The sequence below is a fragment of the Aspergillus sclerotioniger genome (genome assembly GCF_003184525.1).
Source record: "Aspergillus sclerotioniger CBS 115572 chromosome Unknown BO94scaffold_1, whole genome shotgun sequence".
NCBI lineage: Eukaryota > Fungi > Ascomycota > Eurotiomycetes > Eurotiales > Aspergillaceae > Aspergillus > Aspergillus sclerotioniger.
This window is the reverse complement of record NW_020290991.1, coordinates 201,947-217,287: the sequence shown is the minus strand read 5'-3', so window position 1 is coordinate 217,287 and position 15,341 is coordinate 201,947. Positions and strand designations below refer to the sequence as shown.

General features: G+C 49.5%; 8 protein-coding genes across 8 annotated transcripts; 5 read left to right on the top strand and 3 right to left on the bottom strand.

Annotated features, from left to right (window-relative positions):
• Positions 1–114: 114 nt before the first annotated feature.
• On the bottom strand, positions 115–1,992 carry BO94DRAFT_541042 (uncharacterized protein; the record flags this gene model as incomplete). Its single annotated transcript, XM_025613029.1, has 1 exon — positions 115–1,992. The coding sequence occupies one exon, from the start codon at positions 1,990–1,992 to the stop codon at positions 115–117; it is 1,878 nt and encodes a 625-aa protein (XP_025472959.1).
• A 188-nt stretch (positions 1,993–2,180) lies between these two features.
• BO94DRAFT_2299 (uncharacterized protein) lies at positions 2,181–3,394 on the bottom strand. Its single transcript, XM_025606295.1, has 4 exons — positions 3,129–3,394; positions 2,940–3,056; positions 2,379–2,879; positions 2,181–2,329 (listed from the first exon to the last, which is right to left on the bottom strand). Exons 2-4 carry the CDS (start codon positions 3,039–3,041, stop codon positions 2,303–2,305), a joined length of 630 nt encoding a protein of 209 aa, XP_025472958.1. The 5' UTR covers positions 3,042–3,056; positions 3,129–3,394; the 3' UTR covers positions 2,181–2,302.
• Positions 3,284–4,525, bottom strand: BO94DRAFT_561751 (zinc-binding alcohol dehydrogenase family protein). The gene is made up of 5 exons (XM_025614240.1): positions 4,228–4,525; positions 4,043–4,177; positions 3,786–3,995; positions 3,557–3,732; positions 3,284–3,486 (listed from the first exon to the last, which is right to left on the bottom strand). The coding sequence occupies exons 1-5, from the start codon at positions 4,397–4,399 to the stop codon at positions 3,304–3,306; spliced, it is 876 nt and encodes a 291-aa protein (XP_025472957.1). The 5' UTR covers positions 4,400–4,525; the 3' UTR covers positions 3,284–3,303.
• On the top strand, positions 4,017–5,347 carry BO94DRAFT_2217 (Zn(II)2Cys6 transcription factor domain-containing protein). Its single transcript, XM_025606225.1, has 4 exons — positions 4,017–4,796; positions 4,867–4,895; positions 4,968–5,022; positions 5,091–5,347. Exons 1-4 carry the CDS (start codon positions 4,456–4,458, stop codon positions 5,233–5,235), a joined length of 570 nt encoding a protein of 189 aa, XP_025472956.1. The 5' UTR covers positions 4,017–4,455; the 3' UTR covers positions 5,236–5,347.
• On the top strand, positions 5,236–7,477 carry BO94DRAFT_2233 (uncharacterized protein). The gene is made up of 6 exons (XM_025606232.1): positions 5,236–5,875; positions 5,921–6,008; positions 6,067–6,393; positions 6,439–6,536; positions 6,622–6,680; positions 6,725–7,477. The coding sequence occupies exons 1-6, from the start codon at positions 5,459–5,461 to the stop codon at positions 7,278–7,280; spliced, it is 1,545 nt and encodes a 514-aa protein (XP_025472955.1). The 5' UTR covers positions 5,236–5,458; the 3' UTR covers positions 7,281–7,477.
• A 203-nt stretch (positions 7,478–7,680) lies between these two features.
• On the top strand, positions 7,681–9,013 carry BO94DRAFT_529586 (poly hydrolase). The gene has a single exon (XM_025610476.1). It carries the CDS (start codon positions 7,747–7,749, stop codon positions 8,716–8,718), a length of 972 nt encoding a protein of 323 aa, XP_025472954.1. The 5' UTR covers positions 7,681–7,746; the 3' UTR covers positions 8,719–9,013.
• Positions 9,014–9,914: 901 nt separating this feature from the next.
• Positions 9,915–10,640, top strand: BO94DRAFT_529584 (uncharacterized protein). The gene has a single exon (XM_025610475.1). The coding sequence runs from the start codon at positions 10,016–10,018 to the stop codon at positions 10,355–10,357; it is 342 nt and encodes a 113-aa protein (XP_025472953.1). The 5' UTR covers positions 9,915–10,015; the 3' UTR covers positions 10,358–10,640.
• A 2,909-nt stretch (positions 10,641–13,549) lies between these two features.
• BO94DRAFT_529583 (uncharacterized protein) lies at positions 13,550–15,233 on the top strand. Its single transcript, XM_025610474.1, has 3 exons — positions 13,550–13,953; positions 13,997–14,431; positions 14,479–15,233. Exons 1-3 carry the CDS (start codon positions 13,842–13,844, stop codon positions 15,153–15,155), a joined length of 1,224 nt encoding a protein of 407 aa, XP_025472952.1. The 5' UTR covers positions 13,550–13,841; the 3' UTR covers positions 15,156–15,233.
• The last annotated feature ends 108 nt before the right edge of the window (positions 15,234–15,341 follow it).

Below are 15,341 nucleotides of genomic sequence, written 5' to 3'. Positions count from 1 at the left end.
CTTGGGGTATTTTGTGAAGAATAAGGAGAGTTCGGGACATATAAATGCGAAGATGAGATAATATTAATACAAAGGGCGAGGGGTACTTTGTATGAATGAGATGGATGGTCTAGACTAAACTAAAGTCATCTTCTTGAAGTCAAGTTCCAGGACATTCTTCTCATCAAAAGCCTCGCCTTGCATCAAACCATGTACGTATGCCTCGCCAACGAGTGTGTAGTTGCCTCCTTTCTCCCTTACGACGAACGGTGTCCGGCCGCCTTTTATAAGAACAATGCTATCCCCTTCTTGTGTATGCAGTGGGGTCAAACAGAAGTAGCCATCCCCGGTGGTTGAGAAGGAACGCGTTCTCGAGAATACAAAAAGCTCCAGGCCAAATTCACGGGCCTTAAGCCCAATCTTTGGGCCACTTGCACGCATGTCAGTGGGTGCATTGGGTGCATATATGCTCCACCAACTTTTAAACTTTTCATCTCGAGGCCAACCATCAAAATAAGCAATGCTATGACCATGATAATAATCAGAATCATCGCTCAAATCATCCCTCAAATCATCGCTTGAATCATCGTCCGTGTCATCATCCATGCGATCATCAAGTGGTCCTGTAGCAGCTAGTGTTCTCCAAAGAGCAGCGAGGGATCCCTTTTTGTATCTCCCCTGAGCTGAAAGAGTGCGCGACTTGCTATCAAGCCATTGTGCGTATTTGGCATCATCATCACACTCCAGATGACTCTTCGTAGTGTAGTCAATTCTGTCGATAAATGCGGTATTTAGGGTAAGTTCTGTACAATCTGCGTTGAACTCAGGCTCACTGATGGTGTCCCCACCCGCGCAGTATTTACGGTCGAGGTAGTTGCTGATATTAATAGTAAAATAACGATGTAGTGAACTCAAGGGATCGCCATAATTAGACCAATCAGGAACCCAAGAAGGTAACCTTGGTGGAGACTGTCTGGAGCTGACTGTGGAGAGCAAGTCGCAGTTGTCACTATTTCGGAGAATTCGAACAGCCACATCAATGTATACTTCCTCCACACCTGCGTTATAGTCCGGTCGAATGGCAAGTTGACCAGCGTTGCTGGCGAGCCCAAGGAGACAGTAAACCTTATCGCGTGGGTCCTTGCAGTCAAATGAGCGAATTATGGGCAGCAGGGTTTGCAAAGGACACCGGTCACCATAATGATGGGATTCCCGGAGATTACCAAGTTCATAAAGATTAGAGACTGTAGGATGGATACGCTGTAGATGACCGTAAGTCGAGTCGAACTGCTTTTCGTCACTGTGTGTCAGAAGATGTGAGAAAATCCCGAGATGTGATAGCCATGCTATTTGTGGTAGTCTTTCCCACTCGAATTCTTCATGGCCAACCAGGAATATATTTTGGGAACAGAGCATGGATTCTTGGACCATCCATGCCCTGTTCGCCCATGTCAAATGCAGAAGAGACCTCAGTCCTACCCATGCTGGATCATCCGATGCGGGAAGGCCGACTGATAAGAGTCCAGCATCTGTACCGCTGAGAAGTACACGTAATTCATCGTCATCTCCATCCCTCAAATTCGATATCTGTTCTGCCAGCTTCATTCCCGGAGTGGTATATTCTGTCTCCGGGCCACCATAAACGACCACGAAACTGGCAGACTGGTAAATTTGACCCATGAGCATGACCTGACTGCTCCGCTCATGATAATCTTGTTGGTTGATACAGATTGCGTCCGCCCAGAGCTTTTGAGACTCGTCTGTCTCGCGGAGGTCACGAAGCGCGTTCCATAAGGAGGAGGTTATCGGGATGTGATCCCCGGTGGGTTGTACGGTAGCACGGTATTTAAAGTCTGGGTTACCCCATTCGTAGGATAAGGCATAGAAAATGGGCTTTTCGGCAACACTAACATGGTCCAGAGTGCAAACGATCGGATCATCTCGCTCCCCAGGTAGGAGTGTGAGAACGCGAATGTGATTATCTGCGAGTGGATGGTATTTGAACGGCGGCATGTCTGGATGCGGTGTAATTTGAGGGTAATGTGTCTGCTGCAGGATCCTGTCGTCATCGATGCACATATTCTTAGTTTGTTCAAGGGCAGCCAGTATTTAACATGGTCAACACGACACGTGTCACTGATTGCCATTAGCGAGTCAGAAGCCAGGAAAGAGAAAGAAACAAGCGCAATTCGCCATGACCGGAATCAGTGCCTTAGCATCTATCATTGGGCAGCCTCCTTTGCATTGGATGCTGATGTGGAGCAGCGAAGGTGAGGCGGACCAATCACGTTGACAATAATGCGTGCCTCGAGATTCCCAAGCCTTAGGCAAACTCGTGACCCGGAAATTCCTATCCAATCATCAGCTATGAATGTTAACCAAAGGGGCCGAGCGCATACAAGCCTAAGTAAGCTACTCCGAATGAGCTGGTTTTCTAGGTCAACCTCATCATCATAGTTCAGCTTGTCTCTCCTCCCCTCCACAAACACGATCGATACATCAAAGCCGATCCAGACAATTCGTTCCCCTTCCTGCCTCTGGAGAATCAGAATGTTCTTTGGGTACGCATCATTGTGAATGACACCAGCCTGGTGGATTTGATCAAGGGCTGCTAATAGTGGCTCGACCCGTTGAGGTGACCACTTGAGATCGCGTAGGGGTCGAGCATCGGGCAACCATTCAAGGAGAATTGCACACGGGAGATTTTTATCCTCAGTGAAATCTTGCAGGTTTAGCTCAAATGCGGAAGGATCGAGGTTCTCCAATGTCTCGTAGAACTGAGGCACGCCCTTCCCGCAAACACCATGCGCTTGAAGGGCACGGTAAGCTTGCGATTCACACCGATATCGACATAGATCTCGCCCATCGGGGGCTAATCCGGGGTCATCGTCCTTGTGGAACTAGCATAATCCTTAGGTTAGCGGGAATTGTCAACTAGAGTAGGTGGACAGCTTCACCACTTTTAGGCAGCATTCGGTCCCTTTGAAAGAAACGCGAAAGATCTGCGAAGCTTCTGAGCTGTGGAGCTTTTCGAGAAATACCAGATCTTGGGAGTTATCCATTGCGATGAAAATTTTCTGATCTGACAGTCAGAAGGTAACGCAGCGACGTGTCTGCAGACCTGGAGGAATGATGAAGTGAGAACAAACCCATTCGCCAAGTTTACCCGGGGTCACGAGTGTCCATTCTGCCCGGTGGCCGCTATCGTCCGCCGCAGTTTTACCGTCCGCTTCAGTCGATCGCAATCACATTGTCCTCATTTCACTGTCCTACATACCTGACATCTAATCATCGCTATCAATATATCCCGCATGATGTACCGACTCATAGCTCATAAACAATCTTATACGCCGAGACCTTGCCATCTCTGTACTCCTGGAATCCATCCGCGACCGCGTCCGAACCTGCGAGCACCTTTGGGTTGTTTGGCTTGATGGTGCCTTTTTCCAACCACGCCGGCAAGTTTTCGAAGAGTTCTGTAGCGAGCTTGTGGTCTTCCTTGGAAGCCTAAAATATACGGAAAATAAGGTGTCAGTTGTGCGGCAGATGAAGTCTTGTTTCCGATGGTATCAAAGACATGACCTAGGCTTGGAGCGACCTCCCGGATCTTTTCTGCGACATCCGAGTTCTTGTAGTCGAAGACATGCCTGGCGCCGTACGAGCGGGCCAAATCGGAGTGCTTCGGACTGCAGGTTGTCACCACATCGAAGCCGAAGATAGAGGCGAGTTGAATTGTGTATAGACCAACACTTGCTGCAGAAAGTCATTACTAACTAATGGGGTCGGACTATTTCCAGGAGACTTACAGCTACCACCCCAGACCAGCACGCTAGTACCCTTGGCCTGGGTGCGATCGAGAGCCAAACAATCTTTTGAAAACAAGGCCAGCCATGCTGTAGCCGCAGCCAATGGAATGGTGCTGGCATGTGCTCGGGAGACATTGCCGGGGATTTTGAATGAGATACGCTCGTCGGCCAGACAATACTGGCTGTATGCGCCCAAACCCTTGGCTTCTCCTGCGAGGCGGTTAGTCTTGAGACGAACCGAGTCAAAGCCAACTTACCTCCCCAGACCAGGCCTGCGGCAACATCACCCTCCGCTAGACGAGTGACGTCGCTGCCCAACTCAATGACCTCTCCAACGAAGGCGCAACCAAGAACGGCCCCTTCACCAAAGACGTTGCTGTCGAATGCTTGCACTAGAAAGAATGAGCCTGGCTATGAGCTGCAGACCTGATGCAGAGCATACCATCGGTCGGGTTTTGGGCGACATGTGACAGTTTGACCAGGACCTGATTTGCTGTTGGAGAAGGCCTGGGGATGTCTTCTTTTGATAGCTTTGGTGGCTGCCCCACGGCCACACGTACAACGAGCGCTGTGTTGGTCGCCATGGTCTGCTCGATGGGAATGAGTTGCTCCATGATCGCTATCCAGATGAATCTATGCAGTAATCGTCAGAGGGGTGAGACGGAGATTTATGCGTTTGTCGTTAAAGATGACGCAAAACAAGGCCACTGAAGAATGGCAAGTGGAAGCGCCGACGGGGGGCCCGCCAAGTGGTTCCAGACTCTCGGCGCTTCCACTTGCCCAACGACCTCGCCGTCCCCCGCATCTGGCTTTTCTCAATCATCCCTACTGTGCCTGCTCAGGCATGCTTTGGCGGCGATTCGCAAGTTGTGGGCTCTCATGGTCATCTTACCGCAAGGAGCAATACCGCATCATGCCACTGTCTCCAGAGGGCGGTATCGATACGACAGTGAGCAAGGGCGATGATGTTACCCTGCCAGGGACAAGTAAGAAAAGAACTAGAACTGGCTGGTACGCCTTTCTTTGCCCATTCATCATTTACTCCGGAGGCCTAGCAAGACTGACTGGAAAATAACTGTAGCTTGCCGTGCCGGCGCCGGCGACGGAAGTGTATGCCTTCCCCGGATCTCCCGGAGCACAAAGTGCACTGTGGCTGACGATTTTTTATTCAATCTAAAACAGGCGATGGAGCCCGCCCAGGATGTCGAAATTGTGAATCGTGGGGGTTTTCCGGTCGGTATGTCCTCTTACGTTCTCCCTCTTTTTGTTCCATTCTTGTTGTTATAGCTCTAACAATCGACTCAGATTGTGGATGAGACAGAAGACATTATCCGTAGCTACCATATTTCTGATGATGTGCGTCCTTGCCCCTGGATCAACCGTGAACTCTAGAACCGACAAAACAGGGCGTACTCGTGGGGAATGGCGCCACGCCATGCAACTCCAATAGTCTTGGGACCGAAAGTGACTCGAATTCGTCTGATGTGTATTGTATCTCTGCACCGGATCTCAATGGCAGGTGGAGGCTAGGAAGTCGGATCAGCATTGGAGATCTGTTATCGCCATCAAACTCGCTATCCATTGACCAGCCACCGAAGCCAACAATTTCCTCCTCCCTGCTAGAGCCGACCTTCCCCGAGCCCATCACTGGTACAACAAATTTGCGGCTAGAAATGGATGTCCTGTTGCTCTCGCCTCGCCAGGGAATTCCTCCGCATATGAGACCACCAGAACCCACGTCACCCGTAAGTAATGCAGAGAAAGCACGCCTCATATGCGCGTATATGCATGAGACTGGCATCTGGTGCGAAACCACGGATTCTGAAAGGCATTTCACTGTGAAAAGTATCCACGAGATGATGGGATCTGCAGCGTTTGTGGCTGCTGCAATGGCCCTGGCCTCGCGCCAACTGGACCATCTGGAGCGTCAGCAACGGCCTGTCACCCTCGAGCTCCACCAGTACAGTATCAGATTGCTTCTTCGACAACATCCGGCAAAGTCGGATGCCTCAATGCTGGCAGCCTGCACTCTTCTCTGTGTATACGAGATGATGGCTTCAGAAGTTCACGAATGGCGACGGCATCTGAAGGTTGTTACTATGCCTTTTGTAATTGCAGCACTAACGTTGTAACAGGGCTGTGCCGGCCACCTCCAGGCTAAAAGATGGAATGGGTCGTCTGAAGGCATCGTGAAGTCTTGTTTCTGGGCGTTTGCTCGAATCGGTAGGTGTTACGACTGAAAAGGCCCCTCTTAGGCAGATTGATGGTAATGTCCCGACAGATGTCTGGGCCGCCTTCATCAGTGGAAATTCAACGTTGATACCGACTGACTTCTGGATCGACAATATGTCGTTTGAATCTGTTGCAGCCAAGGGGAATGTGGACGACTATTGTAATATGGCCAATGTGATCTTTGCCAAGATTGTCAATCTGCTCGCCGCTGGTTACCATGAGAAGAGATATTACACTGCATTAGCCACGGTATCAAATTTGTGGAGTGAGCTACAAGCGTGGTGTCGGCTCCGTCCTAAGGATGTCTGCCCACTATTGAGAGACCATTCACCGGGACAGGTATCTCCCACTGTATTGTATTCTCGGTCCTCTTCCAGTAAGTCCTTCCCAGAAGGTATGATGCCACCTGCTAAGTTGACAGTTTGTGGCAACACATTCTACCATGCCGGCTGCATCTTGCTTCTACAGACTGGGATTCTTCCAGTTGTGACAGGGGGTGTATCGCTTCTCCAAGAGACTGTATGTAACTTTTACAGCACCGTGGATATTGCACTGGAATACATCTTTACACGAAACTTCCGAACTGATTTCCAGCTTGTCTCAGAAAAGCGCTGTTTGGCACGCACGCGAGCTTGCAGGGATATCCATGTCCAACCCGTCGCAGTAAGTGTAACTCGGCTCACCTTGGCTTGTCTGACATGGTCTAGCGCAAACTGGGTCAATCATCTTCAACCACTGTTTATTGCTGGTACAGTCTTTGCGAGCAGTGAGACGGGGCCTGGCATGAAAAATGCGCGGGAGTCCCAGAAAGGATCTATCCCGCCATCGGCACATGGCAGCAGGGAGACACTCAACACCACTGGTTATGCCCCACAGCGGGAGGACTCCTACGCCGAAGAAAGAACCCTGCTTCTAAACCATCTAGCTCGAATTGAGCGTGAAACTGGCTGGAAGACATCTGATCGCACCGCTACACTACGGGCGCTCTGGGTCTGCAGTAGGGCAATGCCATGTAACCTTTGCTTTGCATTAATCGGAATAGAATCGAACTACACCGCTTGTAGCATCGTGGGCATACGATCCAAGGCTAGTATAGGCAGATTGTTGTGTCTCGATGCTAATAAAGTCAGAAGAAGTGAAGAAAACCCCAAGGTCCATTCCTTCCTGTGGCCTGTGACAAAGGCGTATGTCCCCGTAACTGGGGATTCCATAAACCAATGGCAATCTACCCCAGAACGAAGCAAGACACCGTTTCCAGCCTGACATATTTACCATAGGATAACTCCCATTTCAAGAAGAAAACATTGCGAAGATCTTGTACAAGAGTCCTGATGCCTCTCCAATGCCGGATGTAACAGTGAATCTGGAGAGAATGATGTTGGCAAGGCTTGCAGTGAGAATGGCAGACCCATCCGTAAATGGTTGAGCCATAATCTCCAACCCTTGATGATACTGGGATCTTCCCAACCACTTCGTGTGGGATTCACTGGCGGTTCCGAGGTTGGGCTTACGGTTTCTGGTCATCAATCCCTCAACGTTGAATGTGGTCTGTGATCTCATCGTTTCATGTCACATCTCCTTAGCGCTTACGGTCCGATTCATCGGCGGATCGGCATCCCGCTATTGCCGACATCGCTTAAAACCATCCTTATCCGCAATGTACATCCAACCATCATTCTTATCCAGAGTATCGTTCTACCTGCACAACTCACAACAAATTCTATCCGCCATGAATATTCCCCTCGCCACCCCCGAAGTCCCACCTCAATTCCTCAAACCCGCCTTCCTCATCGGCCACATCCCTCAGCGGACTTTAACCGCCGAACCCCGCGTCTCCTACGCTCTCTACATCCCTCCTCTCCACTACAACCCCGACCCCAACCGTGCTTCCTCCGACTCCGCCGAACAATTATCACCATATAACAAACCCAAACTCCCCCTGCTAGTCAATATCCACGGCACCAGCCGCAACCTCTCCTCGATCCGCACCGACCTGGCTCCCTTTGCCGACTCCACTCCCTGCGCCATCCTCGCCCCACTCTTCCCCGCCAACATCGACGGTCCCAATGATCTCGACTCCTACAAGGTGCTCCGGTCTGCGACACTACGCTCTGACCTTGCCCTGTTAGCCATTCTCGATGAAGTGGCCACCATCTGGCCCGGTATTGACACAGAGAAGATCTTCCTGGCGGGTTTCTCGGGAGGAGGTCAATTCGCACATCGGTTTCTCTACATACATCCGGAGCGATTAGCGGCCGTGAGTGTCGGTGCGCCTGGAAGGGTGACTATGTTGGATCAGGGACTGGCCTGGCCGAGTGGAATTGCCGATGTGGAGGGGATCTTTGGGAGGGGGTTGAACAAAGATTTGATCAGACAGGTGCAGATCCAGCTGGTCATTGGGAGTGAGGATACCAAGGTCCACGGCGGAAAGGAGTTCTGGGATTGGGCGAAGAAAACGCTGGCTAAGCGAATGGCTGCGGAAACGGTTGCCAACAAGGCGAGTGGGACGAGTGGGATGGGGAAACGGGAGGTGGTCTTGATGGATCAAGGACGATCTGAGACATTACAGGAGTTGCAGAGTAGGTGGAAGGAGGATGAGATTGAGGCGACATTGGATGTGGTGGATGGAGTGGCGCATAATTCTGCCGGAGTGCAGGAGTGTGTCCTTGGCTATTTGAAGCCGTTGATGCAGAGACAGTAATGTCAGCAATATGGTAGTACAGATCCATTCATACCCCACTCGAACCCTGCTCCAACAATTTCGCAACACACGCGTCTATAAATGTAGCTTATTCGCTCGCGTTCCTTGAGTGTTGATGATGTTGACTGTTTCATAGCTATCAGCATGCTCTGGGAGATGTCGGAGGTATTAGACTGGCATAGGACAGGGAAGCAGGCTCCGCAACTGAGCGCAATGCACAGTACTAGCAGGCATTAGCCAAAAGATGCGGTTAGTTGTAATTGAGAGACGTATAGCCATAGATAGCCATCCTAGCATCTGCTACTCCCACTGCTTCTACATATCAAGTCGGTCAAGTAAATTTTTTATTCTCTAAAGAAACCTTTCTGGAAGCTTTATATAAGACCCGATTTAGCTGAGTTATATGGATGTCCTATTGAGGAGCTCACGAAATACTCCACAAAGGGTCTTAATCCAGTCTTAACTGCACTGTAACCTCAGACACAAATTGGGGCCTCAGGCATCAGGGGATTAAAGCGGCGAGGATTCCGCTAATCATGATCATGGAAGCAAGCATATCCTCGAGTAAGTAGTTGGTGGAGATGAGAAACCATGGACACTGGTCATAATGGCGGCTCCCTTGTGAGTTGACCATTAGGGGTGATTGTGGGGGGTTGGATGTTTGCTTCTTCTCGGCGATGCCCAACCTCGCTCGCTATCTTCAGATATCGGGCACAGTGTGACAGGGATCAGCCGGCAAGCGCCTCTGAAATTTTTCCCATCCGCTAAACTCATCATCTCTTCCATTTCTCTCTGATCTCCGTTCGCACTGCAATATACAGTACAGCATGCCTATTCTTAAGAAGTGGTGCGTTTATCGTCTGAGGTGCTGACTGCCTTGGTCAGGCTCCCAGCTAACGTGCTCCATTATACAGGGAAAAGAAGTGGGAATGCTCTGTTTGCGATGTATTAGAACATGGGACAGATCACACCTCCAACATTTCGAGCGCCAGTCGCAATAAACTGAAAACATCAGCACTGCGATGCCATTCGTGCCATGTAATCACGGCAGCCAGTAACTGGATGTTGGACACATGTGGTTGGAATAGAGAAGCCGCAGATATTATATACCAGGCTAGAGGTCCGAACCTAGAGTTGAGTGTCATAAATCCATCAGATCACAGTTCTATCAACTATGATATATACGCGCCGAAAGGTACGTCCAGAAGTATTTCCAACAACATGAGCCTCCAGGACTTCGGTCTTAACTTGCCCAGAAACCAGGTTTCCGTGGGGAGGAGGAAGTGACCTAACTGACATGTTTATCCTGGATGATGCGGTACTCCGCATTCGACAATGGCTGCGAAAATGTATGGAAGAGCATCAGGAATGCAGCATGAATCTCAAGACGCCCCTTCCACGTCGTGTGGTTGATATAGGACTTTCCGACGCGGACAAGGTCTTATTATACGAACCTGGACAGTCCGATGCATGGTCGCCATACGTTGCTGTATCCTACTGTTGGGGAACCCAGGGAAATCTCATGACCACCAAGGAGAACATCAGCATCCACAAACGTCAGATCGAATGGAAGCTGATCCCATCCACACTCCAAGAGACTATCTCACTCACTCGAAAATTAGGGATCCGCGATATCTAGATTGATGCGTTGTGCATTATTCAGAACGATAGCGAGGATTGGGGTTGTGAATTAGTCAGAATTGAAGATTATTATCAGAATGCCCGACTAGTCGTAGCTGCCACTCGATCCCCGAATGCCAAAAGCGGCTTGTTTGGTCCACGATTACAAGTCACCGATTCCTTTTGGAATATGTCAGGTCCGTCCACCTTTAACACCAAGCAATTGGATGTGTCCACTTGGCTAGGGAGCCCGAAGTATCAAGTTCATGTCCGTGAGGGTTTGCTTGAGCATAGGTATGGGGGAGGGTTCCCTGATTTGGAAAATCCACACACAAACCCCCTATCATCCCGTGGATGGGCGCTTCAGGAACGATTATTGTCAACCAGGATTATCCACTTGGCCGGCCAAGAGATGGTCTGGGAGTGCAAGGAGGCGGTGTGGTGCGAGTGCGGTAAAGGATGGCCAATAAGCCGGCTAGCCACGAATGAGAAAAATGTTCAAACGCCCAAGATCGATTGGACAGTAGCCGTGCAAGATTACAGTCGCAGATCATCCACCTGTATCCAGGACAAGCTGGTTGCGTTTAACGGTATTGCACGCCGTTACCGAAACCATTTTTCTTCTGGATACTTATTTGGGATGTGGGGGGAGAACCTGCCTACAGACCTGGGATGGACTGCACTCTTCGATACGATCTTAGCTGTACCACATACTAAGAACAAGGATATAATCCTAGGACCGTCTTGGTCCTGGGCCTCGACGTATTACCCGGTAAGGTTCGAAGGAAACTATGCGCGGGAAAACATTGAAGTCGAGAAATTTCCAAATCTCCCGGCGGAACCAAGATACAGGGACATGATTTTCTACCCAGCTTGTTCAAAAGATCTGTGGGGTCTTACCTTGGTAGCAAAAGTTCTTCAAGCAAAACTGGTCATGATAAAGGCAGAGACCTCTAATACGGCGAACATTTCCCTGAAGACTTCTAAAGGACTCGATACTACTGTTGGTTTGTTCTCTGATGTTCCCCAATTCCAAGCAGGACCTTTGTCGGACTGGGCAATGACAAAGTGGAAAGGCGTCGAAGAGGGTGATTGTCTATTATTTGCAATTTTGGACATGTCACGTTGGGAAGGCCCTTTAGCCCTTGTTCTCAAGCCCAGTACTGATCATCCCGGCTGTCATATTCGTGTTGGCGTTGCAAAACACATGGACAACCCCGACAAATTTTGGGCTCTTGCACAAAGGACCTCAGTCACCATCATTTGAGCGAGCACTTTGCGGCTATTAACGTGGATTACGAATATCTCGGTAATCTGACTATATATCAGAAAGTCTGAATACATCATGGGTCCCAAAACAAGAGGCCACATTGGAAGTGTAGAATGAGATATGAATCATGCTGGTGATGATTGCCTTATATTCGAATACAGTCAGTCCCTTCAAGAAGCCCTTCCCGAGTCGCCAATGGTCAGGTAGACCGCGGCTGCGATAATTATGTATACAATGGTAGACCTTCCTCCACGTAACCCATCTCAAGTAATTGCCACGATTTTACTACATCACAAAAGTCTCTATTTCCGTCGAATCTTCGTAGCACTTTCCTCGTAGACCAGTAGCAGCTCCTCCCTCGCAGATTAGGTAGCGGCCCTACCTATCCATATTTCTCCTGGGCAGATCAACTCGGTGGTGGCGGCCTCGTTTCTTGGCCCCTGCATGTCATAAACCTAGGTATGCATTGAACACCAAGAAGGGCAAAGAACACAGGGGCATTATAGAACCAGTGGCTTGTTCATTCTTCTTTCCTTTGCTGTCTCTATTACCGAGTGTGATAGAAGGGTCTTAAAGAGGTCTTATATGTTTTTATACTCCTATATACGAGACATCGCTGGATTCTATTTTAAATTTTATCCTAGTCATTTATGTTAATCCCCATGATGAAAGGACAGGTTGTGCATAGTTGGTGATGTTATGTGTGCTATGCATGTACTCGGCCGTTAGCAGCCGGGGAAAATCCTGTCTGGGGATTAGTCGAGGGTCTGCATTACTGCAGCCTAGTCACCAACTGGGGTTGTACTCCGTGGTCCTATCCGAAAAGCAGATAATGTGGTGGAGCCTCCTCGGATGGCAATTTTGACTGCTACCTGGAAGAACACCCATTGGTGCCTACGCCTCTTGTTCATTTTACCCCCATTATGCTATCCTTTGTCCCAAGCGAACAACCAATCTATAATAGGAAACTGACACCCGACTACTGAACGGTTTCGGTGCTGCCTTTAATAGTCCGTACTAGACAAAGAACATGTCTTGGATTTATTTTGGGTGGTCGGCGGCTAAATATTCGTGGAGATGAGACAATTCCAATTCCAATTCCAATGGATAGGGGCTCGGACAGATGGTTCATGGGTCAGCTATTTTCCGGCAAACAAGCTTTGGCCAAGCTTCTGCGGAATGACATCCGGGTTCCTAGCGAAAGCTATGATAGAAATGAAACATGACACGGGAGCACGAGACATCTGAATTGGGGGAATTATTGTTCGATTGCGTGTGTTTGATCATTTGATGATCGATCATGATGGTGTTAGACCCACTGGGATGGATAGAAATTGAAAGTGAGTCGGAAGATTGCGGCTAGCCACTAGCCCAGGGTTCGGTTCGGGGATGCATGGCGCCAAGAACGAAGTCAGGAACCATCGCGATCAGGCTGAGGGATTTGAGACACAATTACGGAGGTGATAATGGGCGAGAGTCAAAGCCAATCGATGGTCGGGATGAGCCCCACTCGCGGAAGATTCTGAATCATTCGAGTGCGGCTGATCCTCGGCATCGGTCATCCCTTTCTTCCCGAGTCAGTCCCTTCTCTCAATCCCCATGTATCCCCAGGATCTACTGCCATGGGGTTATGCTGCCGGCAAGACTGCAAGACTGCAAGTACTGTGTATATGGTATGACCTCATTGGTGAATGACTACTACGGAGTAGGTATGGGATCATCATTGCAGCTGATAACAGCCGAGGACGCGCAATGCCCCTGAGATAGCAGTGGAGAATAGCACTAGTATGCCACTAGCAAAGCTTGAACCATCATTTCCAACCCGAATCCTGCTGCCTAGCTCGGATTGGTCGCCCTCAGCAGGCGTGAAACATTCACCACACCTATGCACATAGTATTTTGCTAAAATTGATTCAATTGATGACAGCATGTGCTGGCCTGGCAGATTGCAGTGGGACTGTTATCAGTTGTGTCAGACCCGTCATATGCATCAGCGGGCCTCCAAGACTCTAGTGTGCCATGAACTGACACCGGTGCCACACGGCTTGGTTAGTCTTGGTCTGCCTTGAATCGGATCGGATTACCCAATGCCAACTGCCAGTTCCTATCTCCGCGTCCCACACGTTCCCCTTTTGCCCCGGCTGCGGGATTTTCAATACATATATTATACCTCCCACCTACTGTGGAATGTTGCTGTTTCATGTTGCATACGCGTCTGCGTTCCACATTGACAATGCGCCACGTTTTCCCCTGGTTCGTGGCCGGTTTGGCTGCCACCGTTTCAGCTACTGCCCCGAGTTGCAGTGCTGATAGCAAGTGTCCAGAGGAATACCCTTGTTGTTACAGTATGCTCCCCCCCAATATTTTGTAACTCAGCTAACAAATTAGGTGGACAATGTGGTGTAGGAACTTATTGCCTGGGTGGCTGCAACCCGTTGGAGTCGTTTTCGTTGGACAGCTGCGCGCCCGAACCGATTTGCAAGAACCAGACCTATTCGTTTACCAGTTTGGATAATGCTGTTCTGTACGACCACTATCTGGGAAATGCGACCGAATATGACTGGGTATATAGCGGATATCCCAAGATCCAGAACGATAGTCTGTGGTTGACGATGCCTAACGGGACCACCGGTAGTCTATACTCCCTCAACCACTACGTCTGGTACGGCAAGGTGTCGGCTACGATCAAGAGCAGTCGGACTCGGGGTGTGATCACTGGTTTTATTCTGCTGTCGGATGATTTGGATGAGATTGATTACGAATGGGTGGGATACAATCTGTCGAGTGTGCAGACCGACTTTTACTTCCAGGGTGTTCAAAACTGTATGCCCATGTTCCACTTGATTGCTGAATCAGTCTAACAAAGATAGATACCAACGAACGCAACGCGGCCGTCACTCCTAACAACACCTTTGAGGATTGGCACACCTATACCATCGACTGGAAGCCCGATGTTCTGGAATGGATTGTTGATGGTACTGTGATGCGCACTTTGACCAAGAACTCCACCTACAACGCCACCTCTGGTGTCTACATGTACCCCCAGACGCCTTCTCGGTTGGAAATGTCCATCTGGCCGGGTGGCTCCGAGGCAGAGGGTACCGGTACGATTGAATGGGCTGGCGGTCTGATTGACTGGGACAGTACCGATATCCAGGAATACGGCTACTTCTATGCCCAGTACAAGGACATTACCATCGAGTGCTACGACTACCCATCTGGCACTATCGTCAAGGGCGACAAGTCTTACGTGTATACCAGTGACAGTGGAATGTCGAGCACGATTGAAGTGTCGGGTAATGATACCGTGCTGTACAATCTGCAGGATACGGGATTGAACATGACGGCGGGTTCCAAGACTACGTCGAGTGAATTGGGGTCGAGTTCGGGGTCTAGTTCCAGCTCCAGCTCTGGTTCTGGCTCTAGCTCCGGCTCTAGTTCTGGATCTAACTCCGGCACCGGTAGTAAGAAGGAGAGTGCTGGTTCTCGGGTTGCGGGATCGATGAGTGTGGTGTTGGGAGTGGTTGCTGCATTCACCTTGTTGTGATTAATGCTTGTATAATATGGATGTTTGTAGTATATTCTTCAGCGGTGGATACATGTTTTAATGAATACCCTTTGCCTTGCCTACTACATTAAGCAACTAAACTACAGCTGTTATAAACAATTTTGTACAGTGTATGAAGAAGTACTTCATTAATCTGCACCTTCGGTCTAGTTCCTCCTTCATAAT

Coding starts and splice junctions, on each gene's coding strand:
- BO94DRAFT_2299 (XM_025606295.1), bottom strand. CDS start 3,041: ATGGATAACTCCCAAGATCTGGTATTTCTCGAAAAGCTCCACAGCTCA. Junction 2,880..2,939: donor GGACCGAATGCTGCCTAAAA/GTGGTGAAGCTG, acceptor GGATTATGCTAG/TTCCACAAGGACGATGACCC. Junction 2,330..2,378: donor GGAGTAGCTTACTTAGGCTT/GTATGCGCTCGG, acceptor ATGATTGGATAG/GAATTTCCGGGTCACGAGTT.
- BO94DRAFT_561751 (XM_025614240.1), bottom strand. CDS start 4,399: ATGGAGCAACTCATTCCCATCGAGCAGACCATGGCGACCAACACAGCG. Junction 4,178..4,227: donor CGCCCAAAACCCGACCGATG/GTATGCTCTGCA, acceptor CATTCTTTCTAG/TGCAAGCATTCGACAGCAAC. Junction 3,487..3,556: donor TCGCTCCAAGCCTAGGTCAT/GTCTTTGATACC, acceptor CGTATATTTTAG/GCTTCCAAGGAAGACCACAA.
- BO94DRAFT_2217 (XM_025606225.1), top strand. CDS start 4,456: ATGCGTTTGTCGTTAAAGATGACGCAAAACAAGGCCACTGAAGAATGG. Junction 4,797..4,866: donor AAAAGAACTAGAACTGGCTG/GTACGCCTTTCT, acceptor AAATAACTGTAG/CTTGCCGTGCCGGCGCCGGC. Junction 5,023..5,090: donor TCGTGGGGGTTTTCCGGTCG/GTATGTCCTCTT, acceptor CAATCGACTCAG/ATTGTGGATGAGACAGAAGA.
- BO94DRAFT_2233 (XM_025606232.1), top strand. CDS start 5,459: ATGGATGTCCTGTTGCTCTCGCCTCGCCAGGGAATTCCTCCGCATATG. Junction 5,876..5,920: donor AATGGCGACGGCATCTGAAG/GTTGTTACTATG, acceptor ACGTTGTAACAG/GGCTGTGCCGGCCACCTCCA. Junction 6,537..6,621: donor TATCGCTTCTCCAAGAGACT/GTATGTAACTTT, acceptor AGCTTGTCTCAG/AAAAGCGCTGTTTGGCACGC.
- BO94DRAFT_529586 (XM_025610476.1), top strand. CDS start 7,747: ATGAATATTCCCCTCGCCACCCCCGAAGTCCCACCTCAATTCCTCAAA.
- BO94DRAFT_529584 (XM_025610475.1), top strand. CDS start 10,016: ATGTTTATCCTGGATGATGCGGTACTCCGCATTCGACAATGGCTGCGA.
- BO94DRAFT_529583 (XM_025610474.1), top strand. CDS start 13,842: ATGCGCCACGTTTTCCCCTGGTTCGTGGCCGGTTTGGCTGCCACCGTT. Junction 13,954..13,996: donor GGAATACCCTTGTTGTTACA/GTATGCTCCCCC, acceptor CTAACAAATTAG/GTGGACAATGTGGTGTAGGA. Junction 14,432..14,478: donor CTTCCAGGGTGTTCAAAACT/GTATGCCCATGT, acceptor TAACAAAGATAG/ATACCAACGAACGCAACGCG.